Source organism: Zootermopsis nevadensis, unplaced genomic scaffold, assembly GCF_977971745.1.
Source record: "Zootermopsis nevadensis isolate Lab colony 2312 unplaced genomic scaffold, Znev_1.0 Znev_ptg000020l, whole genome shotgun sequence".
Taxonomy (NCBI): domain Eukaryota; kingdom Metazoa; phylum Arthropoda; class Insecta; order Blattodea; family Termopsidae; genus Zootermopsis; species Zootermopsis nevadensis.
Window position 1 is genome coordinate 4,301,750 of NW_028259152.1, and position 24,218 is coordinate 4,325,967.

Here is a 24,218-nt window from a genome sequence, read left to right on the forward strand (position 1 = left end):
CTAACCCTTAGTGAGAGAGTAAGAATAAAAATAATGTCTATTTCTGTCAAAAGCTGAAGAGAAAAGATGGCTAAAGTACATAGTTATGTTCGTTTCATTTGAAGGATAATATTAAACATAGATCTTAAATAAAGAGAGTGTTAAATTTTGGTCTGGATTCAACTAGCATAGGACAAGGTTCAGCTCCTCTTCGATGTAACAAAAGCGATGCAGTTGCGTGAGCTGGGATGCTAAGATGCAGCGTTGTTATGCAATTATGCTATCGAAATAGGCTGCAAGAATAATGAATTCTTCTCGGGCTATCAACCTCGTCAGGTGGTTGAAAGGCGAAGACACCAACGTTCCGAGAACCATCCTCGTCCTCGTCCTCAGAGAACTGAAGTGGTCCGGGATCTGCAACCACATCAGCCCGATAAGAATTCATTATGCTTCTTCGCAGTGAAAGCTTCGTGTCGAACAGGCTACAGTCTCAGAGCCTTGCAGAAATCGTTGGGTTGCGGGTTAAATAAAGTAATTACACACTTGGTATTTTACAGCAACATTTAATGCATTATTTTCACTTGTTTCACTTTCTCATGTAATATATTTTATGATAATATACAATAAATACAGACCATTATATATTTTTCAACAGCACGCCATTGTGCATGGTGACAATTCAGTGAACATACAAGCTACTCCTTTTTTCATATTTTAGTATAAATTATAGGATGGAACAAACGTAAAAGCCTAGATAGATGTTTCCATTTCGTGAATAGCTTTCTATTTCCTCACTAGGGTCTGACCTTCATGTTTTTTTAAATGTAACTCAAGTCTGCACTCAGCGTGAAATGTTTACTTTATGTGGATATCCTGAATTTCTTATTTAATAAACTAAAGTATACAGTAAATTTACCTGTTTCATATAGACGCGAAACTTGGTTTCTCACTGAGGAAAGAACATAGATTGAAGATGTTTGAAAATACTTATTATTTTCATGTTGTGTGCAGGGTTGGGGATTTTGTTTCTATTCAACAAAGCCAAAATTTTGCCCTGCTGTATCAGTTTCAAGAAGTTATTGTATAATATTTTAAGTCGACGGATTGAATATTAATAATGCATATCCTGCAATAATATATTCTCTGTGTTTCAGTACAGTCCACAGTTTCGTGTATTCACATCACATAATTAGGAAAGCATGAATTTTTAATTATTATAATGGAAAGTCGTGGTCTAGTAGTTAGTTCTCCTGCTTCGTATTTGGAATATCCCGGGTTAAAATCTCGGTCCGAAAATTGGCTATCCTTACTGAGATTTTCGGATTCGCCTTAGATTCTCCAGGCATATGATGTGAAAGTGCCCTCAAATGGTCTTTGACAGCTTTCTTTCATATTCTTTCCAATTATTTATCGTCTTATCATTAGACGCTACGCAGTCTATAAATTGTTGACAGCGTTGTTAAATGAATCACAAATTACTTATTATAATCCGAATAATTTGAAGTTTACACCAGACAAGAGACTAACCAATGGTGCTGACGAGTATCCTGATTGCACTTTTCTCGTGTTTTTTGTAAGAGGCTACTGATAACAGCAACAAACACTGGTTAAATTTTATTTTATTTCGTACGTGTTTGTTCTTGCCTCTACATTAAATGAAACGCAGATAAAATGTTATTATTTTAAAAATTCTTTATACAAAATATTTATTGGCATAAAATACCAAATTTTTTTCGTACGTGTCCAGTCTGGCTCCCTTCAAATGAAACCTAAAAAACATATAAGCCATTATTTAGTGCAGTTTATGTAGTGTGATTTGTTTTGAAGCAATATATTTGAGTATAAGACAATAGATTTGTATCTGTAGACGTAGTCCATATGGAGTACACTGCTGTTGTGTCTATGAGTGCAGACTTGGTTTATATAACAAGCTGATAGTAGGAAGTGTTAAGAATGTGCACACATACGTGAAACAAGACGAAAATAATTCTGAAACAACGATACCAAGGACAGAAAATAATTTTGATGTCGGAAATGATATGTTTTATGCCCTCATATTGTATGTAGGTACATTTCAAATTATCATCTTACTAATCTAATGTTGTCAGACCACCTGTGAAATGTACGTATGGGCCTATCGACTACTCGAAGAATAAATGTTAGGCCTCTACTTAATATAACTTCTCACACATTAACTGCGTTTAAATCCAAATGCCGGGTACATCATTGTACACATATATTTACAAAATCAGACGTTTTATATGATTACAACATTCACAACGACATGCAAATTAAAAGGTAAAAGCTACTCTGGATTAACAGTTCCACTTATAAATGAACTCCATCTATACTCTTCGCAGTGATTTATACATAGTCACAAACTATTAAATTAGAATATCTTTCTTATTTAAGGAATAAATTACCCGATTTCTTAAATATTTTACAACTAATTTGAATACGTTTTACTAATTATTAAAATTTATTTTAATAATTAGATTAAAATAGTCTGTTCGATGTATTTTTGCCTTTGATTAGTTGAAGAGAAACTTCATCATCCAGCAATAATAAAGGTCTCTGCTATGTTTTGAAGTAATTATCTGTGATCTCCCTGGGACTTTATCGTGCCAGATATGGCAGTAAAGCTATGTACAATTACAACATTGCGTTCTGTAAACGTTGACAAATTAGCCATGGTCGATATCTCTCATAACATTGCAATGTCTAAAAATTTGACAAACGAGAAGTAACCCACATGAGTGGTACAACAATGATACAAAAATGCAGTAGATTTTTCTCATTTTCTGCAACATTTTGTACTTGAGGCTGCGATGATGCCCTATCAAGATATCAAGACTTCAGCTATCTCAGTTACACCATTTGAGTGTGAAATAACAACAAAAATATATTTAGAGCTTCGTAGTCACACGGGCCAAACGCTTCTTAGTAGTGAACTGGATGCAGTGGGTATAAGAAAGCGCTTCACGGGTTAGCCCACTTCACTCGTAAGTCAATAACCAGTACAACTGAGTCGTCTTAAGCCATTAATGACATTGACAGTTTATTCAACTAATGCTCATATATAATTTGTCACGTGCTTTAGAACTGAGGATGTAAACGTCGGCCAAATTGGTGACGAAACGATTAAGTGTAATAAGGAATAAATTAGATCAAGCGACGATATTATGATGCTGATACCGATATTATTGGTCCTATGTTATAGAGGATTTTAGGAATTTGAGGTGTAAATAAATCCTGCAGGCTTGTATCGTCTGTTACAGAAATTAAATATATGCAGTCATTCCTCATTATACGCACTCTTTATTTACATGTCTTAGGTTTGAAGCGATTGGGGAATACGAACCACTTTTTAATTTAAGCCTACATTATCTTAATACTTATTTGAACGTAGTTATGTAGTCAGTTGCATGTATCATGGCGAGTGATGTAGGTAAGATCTTTGAAAATGTTGACATCAGATATAAATATATGACGAGCGCAATACATGTCTGCAAATGTTTTTCATTACGCGGTGGTTGTCAGAAATGCATGTAGGCCTACTACTGATAAATGACGGCATTGCTGTTCCAATGTACTTTCGCCGTATGTTGCAGCAATTAAGTAAAATTTGTTTAATTCATGCTAACAGTATATTTCTAGTAATCTTCAACAAACGATTTAATTGAAGTTGAGGTTGGATTTCAGGAACACAGGTTTCCTATCACATTTTATCCAAAGGGTATTGTGTTTATACATAAGAAACATAAATTCATTGATCACTTATATGCATTAAGTTGTGATCTTTAAACAAGAAAATTCAAATGAATTTCATCTCAAACTAAAATAGTAAATCCACTTTAATGTGACATGTTTTTCGGAATATTTCATATTCCATAGAACTGAGAACCCGTTGTTTTAATTCATGCATGGACCCATATTACTTCGCGTTTTGTTCGCTGTTAGAAAGATATAAATTAATTCCAAAATACCGATTTATCAGGATGATTTAATTTGGTCTATTAGTGCATAATGTTCTTGATATTTCAATCCGCTCACAGAATTGGGAATATCAGATCTCCGCATAAATTCTTTTGTTGTGAATTATAAAGAGCAATCCTGTTTCTGATCAGACGTAGTTACTCTCGAGAGAGACAGCTTGTTGTCGCTTATATTCTGAATAGAAGTTTATTCCACTCCAGGGGCATATCACCATGAGAACAACAGTCACGCAATTTATTTTTAAATGTTTAAATCCTACCAAAACATCAACTAGGTGTTTAATTTCTGTTTACATCTCGTTATTATTTCCAAATTTGTAAGGGAGCTAATCAGAATACATTCCTACGAAAGTTATTTGTTGCGAAAAATGCAGTGATTAGTTTACACACGTTAGTTGGTTTCACTTATCCATTTTAATTTAAATACTGCTTAAAAGATCACTTTTTGTCCTTGCGCTCAGACATGGCGCTGTTGCCAAACCAAAATAAGCGTCGTTAGGTATATTCGGCTTCCACTTCATTCCTCTAGAGTTCTTGGTAAAATTTGCCACAAGCGGTGTGAAGCATTACATTAGACATTGACTTCCGATTTTTCTAAGTTTAAAACAACTGTTCATCCATCACAAACGTCAGTTAATTCAGGTTCATAAATCGAAGCCAAGTCTAGGAAAGATAATTTTATTTCATATGCTTCGGCCTTCGAAATAAAATTTTAATAGTTATATCATTTTTCTGACACTACCGCCAATGTTGGTACACATTTATCGTCAGATACCATTACAGAAGGTCCAGAGGATTTTTTCTTTAGGATACCGAGGTCCTGTACGTTTTCTAGGAAGGACTTGTGAGCTGTGAGTATCTTGGTTGACTCTACATCCTTTTTCAGCTCCTCCATGTCGCGTTTCAGCTTAGCGCGTCTGTTCTGGAACCACGTGATGACCTGTGCGTTGCTGAGGCCTAGTTGAGCAGCGATTTCATCCCGGTCTGCAGGCGACAAATACTTCTGGTAGAGGAATCGCTTCTCTAGCTCGAAGATCTGGTGGTTGGTGAACGCTGTGCGAGACTTTCGCTTCTTCTTGGCTTGCTGACGGTTGTTGAAGAGGTTCAGGTGATTCGCTTGTCCATCTGCAACACACGTGAACGCCAGTCCTCAGCGAAATGATAAAATACAATAAAGTTGGCTTAACAACTGTATCTAACATTTTGTAAAGACACGATTTATTATCAAACTTTCGGTTCAGACGTCAAATTAAAAGGAAGTAGCGGAATATATTATGTTCCCTGAACTTAAAAATCGTTAATCTACTTCTGTCTCTTAAAAAGTGGTTATTCGCTTCCTAAATATCTTATAAATATTTAATTAATTTTAGCCATTTACTGGGCTAGTTGCTATCAATATCGCTCAGTATTTCTGTTAGGGATTATTCTATGCATGATGTTTCATTTAGTTACCTCGAACTTTTGCGAGTATTAACGTATTAAATTTCTTAGTCTGTGGTTGGAAATGTATTTAGGCAACTCCTACCCAACCATAGAATTAATTTAAATGTTAAATTTGACCAGGTTAAAAATTAAGAAAAAGTGAAAGTTTCTTAAGGATTGTGTCTGAATCATTTCAGTGATCTGAGAAAACACAATGTGTCTGTTCGAAATAAGAAGTCGAGCAAGTGAGACTTGCAACCCAAGCTTTCCCTTGAAACTTCCAGTCTAGAATTAAATCCCAATAGTTCTGGAGGGAAGAAAGTAGCCGGGCTGCTGGTCGGCCAGCTTCACAGATCTCATGAAAGGGAAGCCGACAGCCACTATTAGTCACACCTGACAGATGAACGAGGAGAGAGAGACTACAGTCAGTGGCAAAACAGCTCCGACAGCCTGAGTGTGTGAAACAGACATCAGGACTAGACTCCAAGATTTCCACTGTCCTGTTTTGTTAGTTAGCAGCACACAAATCATAGAGCAAAAATTATTATTACGGCAATAAAAATAAGAAAGATAAATTAAAATAAAGTTTATCTTGTGCTTCATCAACTGATATGAATGGGCGACTTCGTGTTCATGCAGCTTGACCCTCAAGGGAGTGAGCCCCATACCGACTAAACAGGGACCTGGATTGGCCCCATAGCCATTGTGGACGCACCGACGAAGAAAACGCAATCCTTGTTTTGTCTGATCCACATTTAGCCCCAATATTGACTGAAATATGACGAAACTAATGTTGGCTTTTGGGAGACGTGGGACTATAAGCCTACATTGCATTGTTTACTCTAGACTATGATGACTTGAAGCAGAAAATGTCACCGTTACTTAGCAGTCAAGATAATATGCCACTTGCTTCGCATTCTAGCCTAAATATATCAATAGTCTGTTCAAAAGTCGTCTTCGCTTTCTTCATCCCGTCTTTTGCCATGTTTTGTAGTCTGGCAAATCTGTATCTTTGCATCTTGTTAACATGATCAGTCGAAATGCTTTTATATTTTGAAATGTTGTCCAATATAGGATCTGTTTTTAGTTCTTTCTGTACGTCTTTGCCTTTTTCATAGCTCATTCCAATGCACTTTGCTGATTCTAAGCCCCTTAACAGTGAGCGACATGTGAGTTTGTGGATATTGTTAATAAAGGTAGCCAAGAACAGACTGGTAGTATCACTCTTACCTTGTTTTAATTAAACATTTTAAAACTGGGCTAGATAATTTTTATTCAGAAATGTTATAAGTGCTAACTTTCAAATTGATTTAGTTCTCTTTCTCTGTCATGCACTATTTTGGCAGAAATTAATACTTGCTAAATTAATTGACTCAAAGCGGCAAGTGTTTTGTTAATTAATACATTACTTTCCGTTATGTTCAGGGCTTGTTTGAAACAATGAATGTAACATAAGTTGTGCATTATTCAGATGATAGAAGCCGCGCGATGACTGGGTCATAGTGGCAATATATTCCTCAATTTATTCAAATAAGGACAGACGTGAAAACAGTTTAGGTTGTCAGTTTGGATGAGTTGTTAGGCATTCATGAGACTTTGTACGAACATCATGCCACTGTAGGTCACCCTACATCTAATTTTCTGCTTTCAGTTAATACGTCTTGAATTTCTGAGCAATAATAGATCTTCGATAAATAAGTCAAAGCAGATTTATTTTTTAACTGCCTAACGCCGGTTAATGTTTGCGTAAGCTGACAGGTGGGAATTAATTAGGACACAGAAATTAATTGCGGAGTTGTGTTCTAATTTCTGACGCTGCGTCCGTGTAGGCTGAAGCATTCAACGAACGTCATAAATTCTTATCAGAAATTTTGTTTAGCTACACTTGTTTTGTTCAAGACCATACTTTCAAGGCTGTGCGTGTTTAAAAACCTCTTTAAAATGTCTGGATAGATAAGAGAATAAAACAACGAAGTTTTCTCTAAGACATTGAGTAAGTTTTTATCAGTAGTACAACTGAACTGTGATTTCCCGTAAATTTATTAGGTTTTACTTAACTACTTTAAAATACGTTGGCATTAAACGCTGCAGAATCTACAGAAGAAGAAGAAACAAATCTAAATTTAGTCAAGCGGGATCAAATATTCAATTGTTATTAACCATCCTCTTCATTATCTTGGAATTTGTTGTTGTTGGTACGTAAATTTGTGTACCGTCATTTGTACGGCTAGGGCTGTCAACATTTTTTGTTCAGCGTTACCAAATTGTAGCATATTACAAAAGTGACGCGTTCTTACAATGTTTTGAGGACTTCCATCAGAAGAAAGAAACAAGTTTGTAGGGCTCATCATTCATGTCAAAGAGGAGCGGAGCAGAGAGCATTTACAAGCACTCTGTGTTTCTTTTGTTTAAAATTTGTTATAATAAAAGAGAAGTAAATAGTATAAAATACCGCGAGTGCACAAGGCTTTTTAAGGAGAAATGAAACAAGGAACAACAGAAATAAACAACACAAACAAAGTACCGGATGCTTTAAAAGAAAAGAACGCGAGAGTTTGTTGGAGGAAAGTGGGGGCAGGTAGGCAATTAAAGTTTTTATACTGCAGAATTCCACTGATCGTATATCTACTGCAGTATGTTGCATTTATGATGTAAATATAATCGATTATCCAGTTGTTCCAGGGTAAAAAGAAAACATTATGCAGACGCGTATTTTTAGTTTCGAAAGATATTTTAACAAGTAAAAGGCATCGACTAAAAATACTATAAATATCGTGAAGCACATATCTGTTTTAAAAGCTGATTGTCGTTCAGCTAGTTAATACATTCTCCACCTTTAATGGATCTCTGTGGTCTATTATCATCTCCACAAGACCCTTCTTACTTAAGTCAAATAGAATTTCTGTTATTTTTACTTTATTTGTTTACGTCGTCACTCAGGAAATGAACATGATTGTTATGGAGCAGAAGAAGATCATTTTAAAATTCTTAATGGAGACTGGAACACGAAAGTTTCTTCTCGCCTGTGTACTTTGTCAATTGTATCAGGGTACTGCAGTAAGATGAAATATTTGGTTTGTTTCAAATTATGAAGACATTTATTAGTGGAAAGTGTTGTTTCATACAAATAATTGTTCTTTCGGAATCTGTCCATCGTCCGACGTTTCCGAAACTGGATTCTGCTTCCGTCTTCAGGCACACTGGTTGAGCTAACTTTCTATTGTTCTTATTTGCCGTAAATATTCAACATTTCAACATATAAATTTCGAAGGACACATTATTACTGTTCTCTGGTTAAAATAATTCTCACATGCAAAGTGTTGTTACCGGACACTTCGTTAAATGATGCTAGGACCGCATTCTTTCATAAGTTCGCTTGTAATCACAGGAAGTTAAAACGTATCAAGACGGATAGTTACTTACTGACGTGATATTCATACAGAGCATTGCGAAGAACAGACCATTAATTTCTGTAATATTGATCTATATAGACTTATATTGAGTCAAATGACGGACAGATGGACAGAAACTCAGCTATAACAGGACTCCGAAGAGGAAAGTAGAGATTACAATAATAATGAGCTGTTCACCTTACATTTCTCATGTGTACGGACTGAAACCGAAAATATCCGGCAACAGTCAACCTGTAGGTACAGTTTAAATGTAGGCTATTAAAACTGAAAAGTACTAATTTCCTTGAAACAAATAAAGCCACTACACGCCTAAATCATGTGTCAGGACGAGTTGCGGTCCAAAAGACAGGGGAAACAGAAAACGCCTGCTAGAGCAGCCTATTATCCGATCAGGATCCGCTGGGCGAGAGGTCTCTATTTAATAACCCACACAACTGAAACAATTGACGTATCATGGAACCAATGAGCACGTTGCGCGCCATTACGACCTCGCAATACAGTTGCCTTAGCAACGCTGGAACGACGCTTATTGGTTGAGCTTCGACACGCCTCGAAAGTCATTGCGTTTTGTGTCCATAATAATTAGTTTTGATACAAGTGTCAAGTCTGCAGTTTACATTATGAAGTTCACATGCAGCGCGCGCCAACCGGTAGGTTTTCTAAGCTGTGACGTCGAGACGTTAGACTGAGTGATTGTGTAAGTAGGTTGCAGGTCCAACGAATTGCTAATATATCCAAATGGATTTCAATAACCTCCTCTTTCAAGTTTATCTGTTCGTATTCTTACGAGGGGAAAAATGTGACTTCGTCGTTTCGATCTGTCTGTTCGTTCCTGTATTTCTGCTGACTTTAAGCATTAATATGGCTGTCTTCTGGGTGTAGTCTGGTATACCGACGTTTCAGAGGTACTTGCTGCTTCCATTATCAGCGCGATAGGAGCAAGACAGACTTCTTCATACTCGCCACCACGAGGTCCTCAGATCTGAACGCTATACAGCTTACTTAGCTCCATACGGTTGTCAGCTTGAACTTAGTTGTAGTAATGTAAGTGCCTTAAAATTTTGTGTGGTGAGAAATTCATGCTTACATCTTGGTATAGAACAAAGCATTTAAAGAAAACTCTTGATTGTTCATGATATTGCGATAATCCCTGTTCTAATCCTGATATTTTTACAATTTTCCTCATTCATCACTGTTATGTAGTAAAAATTATAGTTGGAGAGAATAGAACGTTTTCCTAAGCCTCTGTTATTGCACCCTGACAACAAGTACGATGGTTAATACTAAGACAAACAAATAAACCACTAAACATGAAGCTCGTGTAAGGTTGGTGACTGACCAAAATTATGGCTTTAGTGCAGGAACTTATACAAAAATTTTACGAAAATCTGGTAAATAGTTTCTCAGAAGGAACACGCGAATATGCAAATATGATCGGAATGTTTTTAATTTACTTTGAACTTTCAATTCAGACAACACGTAAAATACGTGTTAAATGGCTTTGTAACATACATATAAAGAAATATTTGAACTAATAATGCTCTGCTTTGAGCAGTGTTTGAATCTGACATGAAAAAGAGTTGTTCCTTATGTACAGCTGTTGAGTCGCGGATACTTCAGCGAGGGATTCTGCACTGTATGTGCCTTCTCTCCCTCCAGTGCTTCGTCATATATCGGTGAGAAAATGAAAAAGGAAGTGGGAGAGAGAATTGTTGTAACTACGGTTAATAGAGATGTGGCTTTTATCTACACAAAATAGTCGACGAAGAACTGGAGAGGGAAAGCTTTACCCCCTCAAAGGCTTGTACACGAAGTTCAATGTTTCCTTGATTGGATGATGAAGAAGGAACAGCAGGAGCTGCAGTACGAAGGCTGCGTTCCAATTTGCCTTCTTGGACTCTCTACGAGTTGCCGTATTTGACAGTATTTTAGAAACGTTCTCATTGTCAGAAGCCGGTTCACCTTTATCTTACGACAGTTTTTATGCTTTGTATATACAGAGTGCTTGAAATAAAGGCAAAATAAGGCATGCATATATAGGCCTGTATTTTATCACCGAAAGCAATGAACGTAATTATATGTAATTTTGTACTGAGACTCCGTATCAGAAGATTGGGAGTTTTAATTTTGGTTCTTGTCGTTCAAAATACCACGTATGAGAAAATAAAAAATAGCATTTTGGTTTACACGCATGAAGGAAATTGACCACTTGTAGTACGCATATTTGTCGGCGGAAGGATGACGTTAAATTGTGCATTAAATAAATGAGATGCGATTGTTTATGCTGGATTCATCTGCTTAGGGTCCAGTTTCAGGCTGTCATGAACGCTGCAATGAACCTATGAGGTAAGGTTTTCTCGGCCAGTTAGCGACTATCTAAGGAGTTTGTTGTTTAATCACAATTTTTGTATGAAATCTAAAGTAATATCATAACTATAATCAAGCGAAGTCTGTTCTATTCTTGCTAATGATTCTGCGGTCCAGTGGAGGGATTTTATGAGCACAGTAATGAACTTCTGCTACATAAAAATAGAATTCCTAGACTAACTAAAGGTCTATCAGCTTCTCAAGAACGACTCTGCTTCGTTTAGAAAGACTTTCTGTTAATATGTAAAGGAATGACGCTAGCACGTCTCAAACGTCTTGATATCTCTCAGATACATTGCTTATGTTTCTTAAAATTTGACTCTGATAAACTGTAACAGTTTTGATGGATAGTTCTTGTGCATAGCATCAGGGGCTAAGGTGATCATGTTTGAGAAAGGACTCAAATCGTTACGATTCGGGATAGTTTCATTTAAGTGTGGGACTATAAATGTCAGTTCAGAGCTAAAAACAACTGTCTCCTATTATCGTAGAAGGGGGGAACGCCAATATCCTCCACACATTTTAACTTCAATTAAGACAAGGATAATTGCTGAATGAATAAAATAATAAGAAAATATGCATGTTTTAAACTTCGTAGACCTTTTTTTTAAATTTATAAAATATGAGCACCTGGACGACATAAGGAAACCGTGCCCCAATGTCGTCCACCACCAATAACATCAGATGAGTTGCAGTTACAGTTTCGGAGGTTTCAGAACGTGAGAGATCTTTGTGACGCAGAAGATTCAAAATAAGTTTCTTCATTCAACAATTTATACTCTCCGGATATTTGGGCGGAAAATATGTATACAAGTTCTATTGATCTCTGCATTTACCTGACGGACTGAGGAAAACTACGATAGTCTGTTTCCCAACCCAGATAATGAACCTTTCGTCTCCCGAATACGAAACAAGTGATAAGCACACGGTCGCAACGTTTGGTTTGGTCATATTATAGCTGGTAGTATACACAGTATAACGTATAATAGACCTAGTTGAAGGTATGTTTATAAAAGCCTATTATAGTTGATGGCATAAAATGGGGTCGTATTATCTATCATTAATGGTGCGCATTTCAGATCGTATTATCTTTAATGGCATACATATGAGGCCGTATTATCGTTTATGGCATATAGATGAAGTATTATCGATCGTTCTGCGAATAATGCTTTTAGTGATTCACTCTGTCAACAATGGATTTGTTACATCGGCTTCAAAAGTACATCAATATTAATGGCGGATGAGAAATTCCGAAAGAAATTGGGAATTCTGTAATCAGTATTGGAATTCGCTTTTCGACTCTTGTTTAGTCCTTGGCTATGTAACGGAAAATGTTACTTTCATATTGAATGGTGTAAAAATTAAACTGCGGGCAAGTTTTGCTTATTGCTTAGTTTATATTTATACGTCATATTTATTAAATTATGTTTGGGCATTTCAGTACGATAAAAGTAGGTAAATATTACTTCATAACAACGCCTCTTTGGAAACCACAGTTTCTAACTGCTGACTCCGCAAATAAGAAAACATCTCAAACGTAGCATATACAGAGCATAGCATGTATTTCTGAGTCTTTCGGGAAAATTCCTAACTAAAACTTTAACTTTCTTTTATTAAAGTGTAAACGTTTGACTACATGGGTCTCTAACTTAAATTTACATATATATATATATATATATATATATATATATATGTGTGTGTGTGTGTGTGTGTGTGTGTGGTATAGGTTTGAGTGGTTAGTGTGTCGCCCTGACCGCTCTTTACCCCCGGGAAAGGACCCCGGTACCCATTGGATAGGAGTCTAGGTGGGCCCCAGAGCTGGTCTGAACGCAGAGGCTAGAGGAAAAGTCCTCAACCCCTGTCGAGGATCAAACCCCGGTTACGTATAGGCATGTAAGTAATCTTTCCTGCTTCGAACTGACAAGGCAAGAGAGCTAAATGAGCCAGCCTTTTCGAACAAAAGTTATTACAGTATGAAGGTATCAAAATTTGCATTCAGCTCGTAGATATTGCATTGTTTTGCCATGTAGTCTGGTAGATATTGACCGCTATCGTCCTGATGATGGAGGCACTACGCTGCTCCGAAACGCCTGTCAATATCTACCATAATACACTGCGAAACATCCCAGAGGACAGCCATCGTCATGCTCATCTCCGTGAGAACCTGGAGTTACACCATAATTGTTTATAGTTAATGGCGTCTAGGTTTTCCATTGGGACACAACCAATAAGTAGATAGTACGTCACGGGTAGGTCACTATTTCTCCGAGAAGACCCCCCAAGTGGGAACACATCCCGCCCAGCGGCTACGCAAAATAACACCTTCCCTCCACACCTGTGCCAGGCCGCGTTGCTTATAAAGCGAGGCCGCCATAACCGACACCCTGAGTGAGAAAACTAGCTTAATGGCCACCCATGGTGACGAGAGTCGATCTGCAGTCATTGGCCAAGAAAAAAGCCGAGAACCTTGGGAAAGAAATTGATTAGACCATATCCTCAATTTGTGAACGCCCAGTGGGTTCTTTGTGGTTCTCATTGTGAATCTGTTAATGGGAGAAAATACGTAACGACATTAAGACGCTCTATCAGCTAATTAGACCTTATATTAAAATTACAATCAAAATAATGTCTCATGGAAACAGCATTTATTCTGAAAATTCATACGAACTCAATTGTATATAATCATACGTCGAACCGTCATGTAGAATTATCGTCCACTCTTTAGACCCGAAATATGGAGATTTTTTCTGTACCCAGGTTGCAATAATTAATATCTAAGAGTATTAACAATGCAGGGTTTAAACAGACTATATGAAATTCTATTTTATAAAATTGTATACTGAAGTCAGGGTTACATAAATATTATAGAATTTTGTGGCGCTTATTAGAATGCGTTAAAAGCAACCTGCTTTTACGTATAATTTCAGTACGCTGCCCATTATATCACGGAGGCCAGACTCCATCCTGTCCGTTTGCACTAATCTTAAATAAAAAACTTTTACACATATGTCAGTATAACAGCAGATAATCACCTGATGACGGAAATAGACAAAATCGCGAAACTTCGAAAACATCCCATGTAATTTAAAAAGTGGGCAGACATTTTTGTCACAATCCTTCAAAGAATCATAATGGTGAAATACGTTGTTAGACTTGCCAGCTACTGGATCACTCACTCTTCTTAAAATGTCTTGTCGGAAGGTCACTGCACATCATTCTGAAGATTCCAGAGGTAAATATGAATCACGTACGTCTAGGCTATCACCTTAGCGCCTGAAATGTGTTATGTCCGCCTATAGACTGGTCACGAAAACGACGTACACGTTGCCCGAGCCATTTCAGTCGTGTACTTTTCTCCGTTTCTCGCTTATTCAACTGCGATCTTGGGGTCACGTATGGAGGACCAGGTGCTACTGTGACCTTCGCACAGCGAGTTACACAAGGAACGAATTGGTCGTTGTTATTAACTACGAATGTCATGGCTTCCTCGACATCATCCCTAATTATGGAGATTCATTGCGAATGCAAGTTCCATTTCTTTTTTATCCTCCAATGTTTTGTTCCTGTCAAACGTTTTTTCTTTCATATCTAATTATTCTTTCCATTTTAATCATACTCGTTTCAGAGTACACGTCTATCCTTTCAGTTTTTTGTTATTGTTGATATTATTATTATCTTTTTACTCCAAGATCATATAACCGTAACTAAAAACATAGCAACACATTAAAAGTTGCAGTGCTTTTTAAACGGCCCCTTATATCGTCTTTTTAGGCAGCTTTTACATCTGCTTGATTGCAATTCCATGGCCGTCTATATGTCAGTCTTTATTCACGCGGTCTGTCTGCTGTCAGGCGTTTGTGTGCATTTACCAGTGTCGGACTAACACCCAAAATACTCTCCGTTTGTTTGGAAACTTCCATTTTCTTCCACTAATCTGATGATAGCATCAGTGATTTGCTTTGGAGACAGGAACTCTTTTTCCATATTCACCAAAACTTTTATCACGTACGGGAAATTGAAGGTTTAAATCTCGGTACCGGATCCAGGTGTTCTGACTATTTTGTGGTTTTCTTTAATACATCCACATCGTCTTAAATTAATCATTCTGATTTACTTTAGAAAAGTGATTTGAAATTCACGTGGCGGCGAGTATGAAGATGGCAGTTTTTTGGGTCGTTACGCTGTGTGGTCTGGTAGATCATGTAACATTTCGTGGTTTTCACTTTGTGTCTTAAAAAATAATATTCTGAAGAAATGATACCAGACGTGAAGTAAGTCCACTGACCTGAAGACCCTCGCACGAAGCACACAGCTAGGTTGCTACAGTCTTACCTGACTGTTCCTGACCACTTTATAGTTCGTTAGAGACGTCGTATCTGTGTCTTTACTAAAGACTAACATTTTTGCATTAAGTTCTGATAGCGTTCATTTTCCTAAGTATTATCTGACTTCATGATTCTACATACATAAAATGGATCTACTAGGCCACATTTTATGAGCAGAAGCCAATGGACATGTCGATTTGTAATTGTCTTGTTTTTATTCTCGCCAGTGCGACACTGGACGGCTTGTGTAGTTAATGCGAAACATGCAGAGGGTCCTGAAATGTTATTATATGTGTATTGTAATCTTTTATATTGTGTAGGTATATATACATTTTCTAGAAAGAAGTATCTGTTTTTATTTTATATTTTAAAATGTAATGAACGGGTAATTAGAGTTAATGACAAGGCGGCTTGCTTGTAACCAGCACCATCTACCGGGCGCGCACCTCAATCAACACAAACTATCTCCACACCTCCTTCTCTGGCCTAACTCTCTATCTACTTGAATATCTGGATCCTGTTTTCTCTACTCTTCACAATGCCCATCAAAAATGACAGAAAAAATTAGTACACCGGAGATCCGTATCGACTTGACTGCACTTTGTACGTATGCTTCTGTGTGTCTTTGAATTGTACGGGTAGTCCAAACAGTGTTTTTTTCTCCTCGAAATGTAAATTTATCTCTGTGGTAGTTTTTCTTTACGTTTATCACGCTATTTTCTAATTAGCCGTCAATTACAGCGGATACTGCGCTGGTAAAGAATGCACGAAAATCACTGGGACGAATCATCTGTTTAAATATGACATTACACATGCAACAGACAATTCAGAATCGGCAGACTATTAGAGTCGTTTGAGGATGTCTGTCGCTGGGCCGAAGTGTCCTATGACGGGCATTTTATAAGTTCTGTTAGTTTGTTTATGGGTTGTAGAGAGAGTAGATTGTTAGATACAACTAGTCACAAAATAAGTATTAAAATAAATCCACGCTTCGCCGTGAATTCACAGCACATTCAATGGACACGTTTATATTGTTTATAATATAAAATTAATCCCAATTTACTTGGGCACTACTTTTGGAGATCTCAAGATTTTATGACATATCTAATGTGTGTACAAACTATTTTCATTAAATAAATGTGTCAAAAGTAGGGCACTTGGCTGCTAGCGTCGTATAACAAGTAAGCTCATAGCTCTGTACATTACCTGAAATAATGTAAAATGTGGGGTAGTTGTGCCTGTTATTGGCTAAAAATAAAATTTACATTTATTTTCCTTGTCTTGAATATGATGTTTTATACACATTCAGCGCAACCATTCTTACATTTCATGTAAATTTATTATGCTTTAGCCACGCTTTTCTACGACATGGTGTCATTTCTCTCTCTACTACTGAATTTCACACAAATTAATAACAACATTGCTTTTTAAAACGTTTTAATTGCAATTCCAGCTGGATCTTTCCATATCACTGGAACCTTTACACTTTAAGCAGCTGAACAGTGCAGCTAATAACTTAAGTACAGGCCCACATAACCGAATTGATCTGTAGTATGGAACCAAAATTTCAGCACAACAAATAATAAATTATGTTTTGGAGAAACAATGAACTACTTTGGACCACTTCACATCCTCATGAAATGTTTTCCTTAATATATATTTTAATATTATTCTCCCACTTCCTTTTGGTTCATAGAAGTGTACACTTTAAATAATTTATTTTTTTCTAATCCGAGCTACATGTTTAATATATCCTAACTCCCATTCTTCATCTTCAGTTATTAATAATTAGAGAATTCGTTGTTTTAAGATAAATCGATTCTGATATTTATATTCTTGTGTATAAAAGTAAGACACGACATTCCTTATGCTTCTGAAACAGTTGATAAAATTACAGTTTTATGTGTTTTCAACTTGTAGTTATTGAATGAAGAGAGACAACGGCTTTTGATCGGTATTTCCGTTCCACGCGAGAGCATTTCTTTTCCGTAAACTTGCCATTGTCAGGTCAAGATGTTGGAGGTGTACGGAAAGCAACAGGATCATGCATTGCAATGTCTCAGACGACGTCCCGTAATGATAGCCTTGGGTGATGTCTAAATCTAACAACCCTATATTTATATGGTATTCGTTGCCATGGAAGAGTTTTTCGACAGACATGTGATGTTTACTTATGAAATGCCTTGACATTAATGATGAAATCCTCTCACGCCATACGGACAATGTACCAAATAAAACCCGGCAATAAAGCCATACCTCAATTGCACTAAGGGGACGCTTTCAAATGGGACGGCAATTTGAATGACCCCACAACAATAATATTGGGTTCAGAACTTGTAATTTGTAACACTTATCTCAGACACCGGTACAAGTCATTACAAAGACCTAGGAAATTGGCTTGGCAGTATCTTTACTTCCATCGTATTCCTGGATCCAACGTATTTGTTGCTTAACGCTTTGTTTTCAAATGAATGCAATGTGTTCTTCCCGCAAAGGCAGGTTTTCAAAACCATACTAAACAGTTGGCAGTCATGGGCAGATTTAAGATTCTCGCGACGTCGAGTATAATAGTGTCTGTCTTCTGGGATAATGCGCAGGGCGATGCCACGCTGATGGAGGCAGTAGGCATATTGAAATTAACATAACCCTTTAATCGAATAATTTAAATAAGCAAAATTAAGAGTTTGAATATTTTAAGAGTACCGAAAGTTTGGTATCTCAGGCCATGAAATGAATTGGAGTTTCTAATTGCGTATTTTACAATGATTTAGATTTTCTTGTTATTGTTTGAGTGTATAATAAAGTCAATATCTGTGCTACAGTCAACTATATCCTAGTACTTCTTTTCTAGGGTTCATTTTAGGAAATGTTTAGTATGCAAATCAGAGATAAGGTTTTAATCAGGCACTCCCATTGAAATTCTATGGCAATGTAATTTTTTAAGCAAAATAGAGTTTGTCCAGGAGCCAAAGTCTTTGTCATAAAGACGTTCAGGAGAGAGACCCGATCTTCGAGGTGGTTAGTGGTCGTCAGTCTTTGAACAGACAAGATGTGTGAAAAATAGATTTATGTTGCTGTAAGAAAGGCATTTCTCTTTTCGTCCGGCAAGAACATGTTTTTCGGTTGTCAGAGCTAATCACTTTACAGGTGGGCAAGCCGTACTTCGTTACTATGGTCCCGTTAGTTCCGGAAAGGACCAAGGATACAAAACGGGGTTATTTCTGGGTTCTCACCTTTGTCTCGGAGACCGAGACATTGTCCCCAAAATTTCTAATAGTGGTTGGATGGACTAAGGGACAGCCGAAACCATCAGAGGTCGTAGGGGGTTGAGTGTGTGGGTTTAACTTGCGCAAGAATACAGTTGGCTCTCTGTAATTTGCAGCCTCGCAATGATGTTACTAGCAGTGCCACGTAATGGGAGGATTTCCTTTTAAACCTTACAGCGCTAGTGTATTTGCTGACGAGCTAGGGTGCACTTCTTAGTCACATAGACATAAATCAGCAGGCCAATGTCACACTTTGGACTGCTGTCTGGTTTCCTCGGGGGACTCATAAATACAACCCTCCTGCCCAATAACTTCATCCCATGGCGACTTTCGAGCTCCCTATGTTGTGTTACGGCGCCTGACCGATTGCACTCGACACAGGTCAACAGCTGAATGCTGTTTCTGTGGCCGAATTTGTTCTTCTAACACAGCCGTCTCCATACGTACACGATACGGTAGCTGGGACGAAAAATTTTGACGTGCCGATTTTAGCAGTGTGAAAGCAAGCGAGATTTTAGGTTCGTACAGCGGCGAGTATGCTGATGACTGTCTTCAGGAATGTTGCGCCGAGTCGTCTCGTAGAAGCTGACCGACATTTCAGAGGTGCTTACTGCATCTACCATCAGGCGATGTATTATCGCTCTGAATCATTTGGCTGTTTTAATGATATTTTATGCAAGAAACTGTTGTAAGCAGTGACAACAAAGTTAACTGATGGCATCCTCAGTCGTAGTGTTTACAGGTGCCCGTAGTCCGAAGCACAGTTTTTGATATTTTGAGAACCGATTTTTGCCACATATCTCGACTCTCTTTGTTTGTGTTCAGAAGGCTTTCGTATTAATTATTAATCGGTTATTACTTTATTTAACGACGCTGTTTGCCTACAAACTTTATACATACTGAAAGATATGGAAGAAAGGTCTTCTGAAAGCATTGTCCTAGTATTTGACAGAATGCTGGTAAACTAGCAGAGATCAGAATCCAGTATATTTCGAACAGAGATTTATTGTTTGATATTAACTTGTAGTTAAAAGTAAGAGTGTTGTTTACGGAATTATATGAGTAGTTCGTACAGTAGAATTCCTCTAGATGAGTTATTAATTGTATTAACCACAACAACAATGCTATTCTGGATCCTACATATGCAATTTAATGAAATCATTGGATTGTGCGGAGCCACAATATGGGTTCACATTCAGTATTGTAAATTAGACGCGTAGAAAGCAGGCAAGTAGGAAAAGTGTTTAAAAAGGGAATGATCTGTCGGAAGTACCAAGTAAAATTTACTGCTTCCCGATAGAAACCCACTAGGCGAGACGTTCTAGTGTCTTTATCCAGCGTTCAGGTTGCTTTACCCAAGCAACTCCACGTAAAATTTGAAATTCAAATTATGCCAGGTGGTGCATTCTGGCGGCCACATGAGGAGAGATTTGTTCCACTCAAGAACGACAAATGGCACGACGCAACGTTCAGAATACGCCTTTCCCGTTTTCGTTAGGTAGAGCATGCTCCTTTCATGTTTAATTGTGTTTAGCTGGACGGGGATGAATATTACATTAGAAGGACAGGTGCTGGGTGATTATGTGTAGCCAGAAACAATTGACTTGCGTTAAGATAAGAATAAACGTATATTATTATATAGTAACTTCTAATTGTGGGTCATAATTTAATTTTATGTAAGTACTTAAATGTAGTTGTAGGTGGGTGTATAAAAATTATGCAGTTTGTTAGAGGACTTGGATGTAGAATATGTGTATAAATTTAATAAACTTTGTGTTGTCCTTTGAAGTGCTACTTGATTCTACGTACTTAAAATACTTAGATCACGAACAATTCTGTAATAAATTGTGTGCATTTCTAGGAATCCGAAACAAATTTGATTTAATTGTAACTCTGTCCAGCTTTCTCTGTTAAAGAGTTTCAAATAAATCATTCTCATCCTAACATTTATGGTATTTCATTATGTACAATTTACTAGTGTAAAGAGCCCGTTGAAATTAAAAAGAATGACAAATTTTTTCTCTTATATACCTTTCTTAGCTTTATATCCTTCCCTCGGTTATTTCATATTTTCCATTTCATTCAAATTGTAACAACGATTAAAATAGCAGCCTTCCTACGCACTACATTTTAATCAATATTAGAATTGCTAAATTCTTCCTAATTGTAGCAGCACATGTAAAGTAAAACGATATTTATTCCATCTGGCGTCGTTACTGAGAACTTCGATACTTATGCGAGCTTGACCAAACATGCAAAGCAAGCGAACAACAGTTTTATATTTGCCAAATAGAGATATGCCACCACTCATGTTTTTTCATAAGCATTGCTTTTAATCGGCATCCATAATCAAACATTAGCACGTGTGAGGGAGATGAAGAGAGATATATATTCACAATATTAGCCGAAGTCGAAAGGGAATAGGCTACTTGGTAGACCTAGACGTAGATAGGTGACTAACATACAAATGCATGTTAAAAATTTGTTACTAGGGCGTACATTATACTGGACTGGCTCAAGATGGTCTTGTGGCGAGCGCTTGTGAACGTAACAGTGAGCCTTCGGGTTAGATAAAAGGCGGGGAATTTTTGCCCAGATGAACGACATTCAGTGTCTCAGAAAGACTCAAACCACGCAGTGAGCCGACTGATTGTTTTGAATTTTGGGATATTTTCAAGATTGCGGACAACTTCAAATCTTACTCTGTGTCTTTCATAATCATCCCAAACGTCATTTCTCCATCATCCGTGTCCACAAATTTTCTTTTCCCACGAGGGATCTAAAAAGAAAATGTGACAGTCTCTTCTGTCACAGTGTGACGAAATTTTTGAAAGTCTTGAGGGTCGTTAATTTCCCTGCAGTGGCGCTGCTGCAGTTGGTGGGGTGACGTTTTCAACACGTCATCCCGGTGCGCTTAAGAGGCAGCTTCCAGACAACCGCAGACGACCTGGTCCCCGTGCAACAACGTACTAAGAACACAGGGCCACGAAACACATTGAAAGTTGCTTAAAAGATCTTTTACTAAACAATAATTGTTTTCCCATAAATTTAAGTGACTATTAGGGTGGTAAAATCAACGAGTGTGAGACGGACGCTGAGAGATTGTTTCACAATTTTAGTTGGAAAGCCTGAAGGGGAGAGAGCAGTTGGGTTAATTAAGCATAAATGGTAAGATAATATTAAAATAGATCTTAAAGACTTAGTGTGTGAGGGATGTGCATTCATTTCAGATGAGGAGTATAGTCGCGGAATTAAAATTTTGTGTTCAGTAAAATGAAAGGATTTATTATATGCAGACCTGCTGTTTATTTTGTTGCAAATGTGTGATCCGTGATATTTCTTACATAAGTAATGCGTTTAATTAGGTATTGGACGACAGGGGTCACGATAAAGCTTGCCAGAATATGACAGCGCCTGAGATGCGACAAGTTTCCTTGTGCTCCTTTTGCACCCACAGGATTGTGTCCCAGAGGCGCCCATGCCGTAGAGCTCCATCTGGGCTGTTTTAACCCAGTTCATCTTCTGAGTGATTTTATTGATGTGAGAACAAGTGCCATATATGTTTGTTATAACTCTTCTTCTTTTCACCACAGTCTAAACTAAACCGCTGTATTAAATAAATCTGCTGCTTTCCGACGTTTCGTTACTTCAAGCATCACATTAATTCACTGCGGCATGTTTGTTCTACTGTTCGTTCGTTTTATCGTTCAGTTATTGACTGTCGTATTCTGCGGACTAGAATCCTTGAGAAACCGGATTTCTGAGTAGTTGCTTAGGTGGTCAAGATTTTAGCTTTTAATGGAAGCTGAATGTTGATTACAGTGTTAACAGAAGTCTGCCATTGGACAAGATTTAAAACAGATGAATGCAGTCCGTATACTCATATCCTGTTCTTTGAAAATCCATTTTAATATTATCCTCATGTCTATGATAAAAATTGTATCTTGAAAGATACTTCCGTTCTGAATTTTTGACTAAAATATACGAATTTCTAATCGTCCTCAAGCGTCCTACACGTCCATCTTATATCACCATTGATTTAATTACTCAAATATAATAATGGGCAGAGATTTAAAGTTTTTCGTTATGTAAACTAATTCCCTGCTCCGATGTCTTGCAAATGGAAACAAAAGAGCTGCGACCCGCACGCCAACTTCTGTTCTTTCCATTAGATTTCGGATTTTCACGGCGACGTTTTGAAAGATAAGTATATTCTGGGGTGTTGCCCGTGTAGCATGACAGAAATTGACTGAAATTTTAGAGGAGCTTACTGCCTTCATCATACGGTTGATGAATCATCTGGAGTACTCATCGCTCTGACGATGGAGGCAGTAATTTCTTATGAAATGCCAGACTACAATGGCAACATCCCAGAAAACAGCAGTTTTCTGTTGACTCGGGACACTGTGCAGAAGACAGACGGAATGGCTAGGTATCTGGGAAACGACGACAAACCAAGTGTCAAAATACTTTGTCTCCCATACCTTTTATGTCTGTCTGACTACTTCTCGTCTGCGAAATGTCAAACTGCCTTGCCTGCTGACCTCTTCTGCTCCCACGAGAATTGGCGCTGATGGTTTCCGACTTAATATATAGTCTTCTTTACAAGAATCAGTGTTTTGCTCCACCCATGTGGTTAGCTGGTTCTTTGGTATTTCTGAAAACTTCACAACCTCAATGCAGTTATGTCGGTCACTTGATGAAGCTTTTCCAACTTGAGGATTTTAGGAGAAGACTATAAAACGTGGTCTATGTAAGGAGGTGAAGATGCCGATGTTGGACTTCTGGGTTGCAACTCCGTGTGGACTAGCAGGTAGATACAAATGTTTCGTAGGAAATTCCTACCTCAGTCTTCAGGAATGATGCTTGTAAATATGAATACGTGAAACGTGTTTATCTGTGAAAGAAATGTAATTGTCATATCGAAGATGGGAATCCACAGCGTTGCCAGCGCGTAAAGAATTTAGATAAGAATTCATGTTCGAAACATTGAGAGGAAAATGTGTTTTGAAGCATGTGTTATTAAAACAGCCACTCAATGTTGCCACGAAGCCTCAGCATCTAATTACGTCGTAAACTGGCGTGTGTAATATAGCGCTTGTTTTATTTTGTATCATTTGAGGTTTTCACCGCGATGAATCGTCCTGATGACGGAGGCAGTATGACCCCTGAAACGTTGGTAAACATCTACCATACTACACAGCGCAACCCAGAAGACAGAAATCTTTGTTTTATTTTCTTTGTTTAAAAACGTATTACACACATCCTTATTTAACGTGAGCAAATTAAACTATTCTAATTATATTACCACATAGACATCGTTGCCAAGGAGAGAAAACAGCTGTCTTCATTGCCTGCGGTTCTAAGACGCTATCATCTGGTGACAGAAGAGCGACTACGATGCTCGTTCTCGTCACGGCCCATATACCACTCGACGAACCTATTTCTTTT

The 24,218-nt window shown here is 37.5% G+C and overlaps 1 protein-coding gene across 1 annotated transcript in view; it reads right to left on the reverse strand.

Annotated features, from left to right (window-relative positions):
* Positions 1–522: 522 nt before the first annotated feature.
* The window catches only part of LOC110839954 (uncharacterized), a 96,880-nt gene continuing 73,184 nt past the window's right edge, over positions 523–24,218 (reverse strand). Inside the window, exon 2 of the mRNA XM_087351807.1 lies at positions 523–5,099. Coding sequence (XP_087207933.1) covers positions 4,699–5,099 — 401 coding nt within the window. The 3' untranslated portion in view covers positions 523–4,698. The remainder of the gene's footprint in view (positions 5,100–24,218) is intronic.